General features: G+C 56.8%; 1 protein-coding gene across 1 annotated transcript; it reads right to left on the bottom strand.

Moving 5' to 3' along the window:
* Positions 1–571: 571 nt before the first annotated feature.
* On the bottom strand, positions 572–1,882 carry NT5C (5', 3'-nucleotidase, cytosolic). The gene is made up of 5 exons (XM_006869676.1): positions 1,706–1,882; positions 1,267–1,367; positions 1,116–1,176; positions 896–1,010; positions 572–810 (listed from the first exon to the last, which is right to left on the bottom strand). The coding sequence occupies exons 1-5, from the start codon at positions 1,877–1,879 to the stop codon at positions 572–574; spliced, it is 690 nt and encodes a 229-aa protein (XP_006869738.1). The 5' UTR covers positions 1,880–1,882.
* Positions 1,883–2,808: the final 926 nt, after the last annotated feature.

The raw sequence follows: 2,808 nt of genomic DNA, 5'->3' as shown, positions 1-2,808 counted from the left end.
GGGGGGGGGGGAAAGAACCAAGAAAAGGGATGGTATCTGTTACGGATTGTGTCTCCCAAAAATAAGGGTCATAATCCCACTTGGGAATGGGAGTTTCTCTTACTACGTTATTCTGACTGTGTCTGAAATCCCCTTCCTTTAAGAGACAAGTAGACTAAGCAGGAAGCAAGCAGAGATGGGGGAAGAGATGCGTGCGCATGAGGGCCCCCGGAGCCCAGAGCCAACAGAGTGTGCATCCCTAGAGGGCTCCTGGGTCCTTCTAGCCTCCTCAACTTCTGAGAGAATAATTAAAGCCCTCCATTTGTGGTATTTGTGTTAGAGCAGCCCTAAGAAACTAAGATGGTGGTGTAGAGGTGGGCAGATTCAGGGGCCACTGGACTGGGGAGAACAAGGAGAGGGCGGCCTCATCTGCCCTAGTCCACAGCGCCTACCCCTCCTGAACCTCTTCTTTCCCGAATAAAGGACCCTAAGAAACCAGAGTTGTAGTTTTTATTAAAAGTTCCAAATTGCCTTCCTAGGGTCCTGTGCTCGGGTGCACCGTGGTCCCCTGTCCCAGCACCAGTATGCCCAGTCACTCCATGCTGCTGGGACTCCCCCCAGGCCTGTCTTCCTGTCCCTCAGCCACTGTCCACTGGCGAGGTCCCTTGGCATACTTCGGCAGAAGCCCTAGGCCTTCGCGCTTGCTGTCTATGATCTGCCTCCAACCATCACTCCAGGAGAGCAGCCGTCTCTTCGTGGGGGGCAGGGTCAGGTGCCGATTGTGACAGCAGGTGAACAAGATGTGCTCCCAGCTTGGGGTGTCCTCTTGGCCTAGTACAGAGCACAGGAGAATGGCAGCGAGCATGTAACCTATTCCAGATGCCTGGAGGGAGGGTGCCCAGGAAATGGGTCTCACCTTGAATGGTGTCCTTATCATCAATGAGCAGGTCCCCCAACACCACCGTCTTGTCCCTTGTGAGAATGATGCGTTCCACAAACTCAGATCCCAGGTATTTCTCCACCCAGTGGTACTGCAGAAATCATAGACTGTTAGTAGGACCCACTGGGCCCTGGACAGGGCTGGTGAGCTGAGCCTGCTGTCTATGTGTGAAGGGGGGGGACGGGACACTACGTACCTTCTCAACTACACAGTGCTGGTACTTCAGGATGGGGCTGGTGCAGATGAAGACTTCCGTGCTACAGGAAAGGGGCACACCCTTAGGCAGAGGGTTCCCCCTAGCACTCTGTCACTTCCCTTCTGCCGCCTTTCCCCCCATTTTATCTTACTCTTTCATGTCTTTCATCTCCTGCATGGCTTCCAGTGCTCCAGGGATGGGCTCCAAGTCCAGGAAAAAGCCTGGGGTTTCATACACACTGGCCACTTTATCCTGGAAGATACCCCTCAGTCAACCTTTAACAGATCTAGCCCGTCAGGATGCTCTCCAAAATCGTGAAGGGGGGATGGGGCTATTTCAAACGTGCATCCAAGTGGGGTTGGGAAGTTATTGACAAGGAAGGGTCAGGGGGGGCTGTGGAGTCATGGGTCCGGGCTCCCGGGGGGCACTGTGGGGTCATGGGTCCAGATTCCCAGGGCTGCTGTGGAGTCTGGGCTCCCAGGAAAGCCATGGGGTGGGGTCATGGGTCCGAGTTCCCGAGGGCCCCCTGGGGGTCTTGGATCTGGGTTCCCGGGTCCACGCTCCCCCTTTCCACCGCTCCCCTGTCCTACCGCCAGGTCAGGCCGCAGGCCCCGGTACTGCTCCCGGGCCAGGAAGCCGCGGCGCTCCTCCAGCGGCACGTGTGGCTCGGCCGGGAAGCGGCGGCGGAAGCCCCGCAGGAGGGCGCCCTCGAAGTCGGCCAGCACGCCGTCCATGTCCACCAGCACCCGCACGGCCCGCGCCATCGCAGCCCGAGTGGCCACCCCTGGACTGGGGACGCGGACCGAGGCTGGGGACGGGGCGGAGCGGGCGGCGCCGGGAGCTACGAGGGCTCGGCCCGCGCTTCCGGAGTCGCCAGGGGAAGGGCTCAGCTCATTTGCATGGGCGCCAGTCGTCCCCACCGCGGGTTTAATCCCCCGGACGCGGGCTAAAAGGGCGTCCTGCTTCTGATCCTCAGCTTCCCAGCCTGGTCACATTCCCCTTCCTCCACCTCACTGCACACGCACCCCACTAGGCGAATAGTACCAGGGGCGAACCTTCCAGCGCCCAACAAAGGCTCGATTCAAAGCTCTGGGAAACAGCTGTTAAAGTTAAAAAACCAAATCAAACAAAACCCGTTACCATCAACTGCATTGGGATTCATGTTGACCACAGGTGTTACAAGTTACAATGTAGACCTGCTCTTAAGGATTTTCTAAACTGTAGCCTTAACAGTGTTCTGGTGCGGCCTTGTAAGATAAGCACTGGACTGCTGACCACAAGCTTGGGAGTTCAAACCCACCAGCCGCTCCTCAGAGTTCCTATACCGGGTCACTAAGGAGCTCTGGTAGCGTAGAGGTTACAAATCGGGCTGCTAACCTCAGGGTCAAGGAGCTCTGGTAGCGTAGTGGTTACGAATCGGGCTGCAAACCTTAAGGTCAGCGGTTCGAAACTACGAGCCGCTCCGCGGGAGAAAGATGAGGCTTTTTACTCCCATAAGGATTTACACCCTCGGAAACCCTATACAGGGTCGCTATGGGTCGGAACCGACTCGACGGCACTTAACAACAACAACAACCACCTCAGGGTCAGCAGTTTGAAACCTCCAGCTGTCCCGCGGGAGAAAGATTTACAGTCTCAGAAACCCTGTGCAGGGTCACTATGGAAACCTACTCCATGGCACATAACAACAACA

Source organism: Chrysochloris asiatica, unplaced genomic scaffold (assembly GCF_000296735.1).
Source record: "Chrysochloris asiatica unplaced genomic scaffold, ChrAsi1.0 scaffold00132, whole genome shotgun sequence".
NCBI lineage: Eukaryota > Metazoa > Chordata > Mammalia > Afrosoricida > Chrysochloridae > Chrysochloris > Chrysochloris asiatica.
This window is presented reverse-complemented; position numbering and strand designations above follow the sequence as displayed.

What these genes read in the sequence shown, in the direction of transcription:
- NT5C (XM_006869676.1), bottom strand. Translation starts at nt 1,879, where the DNA reads ATGGCGCGGGCCGTGCGGGTGCTGGTGGACATGGACGGCGTGCTGGCC. An exon ending in GCCTGCGGCCTGACCTGGCG is followed by an intron (nt 1,368 to 1,705) that starts GTAGGACAGGGG and finishes GGTATCTTCCAG; the next exon opens with GATAAAGTGGCCAGTGTGTA. An exon ending in GAGATGAAAGACATGAAAGA is followed by an intron (nt 1,177 to 1,266) that starts GTAAGATAAAAT and finishes CCTTTCCTGTAG; the next exon opens with CACGGAAGTCTTCATCTGCA.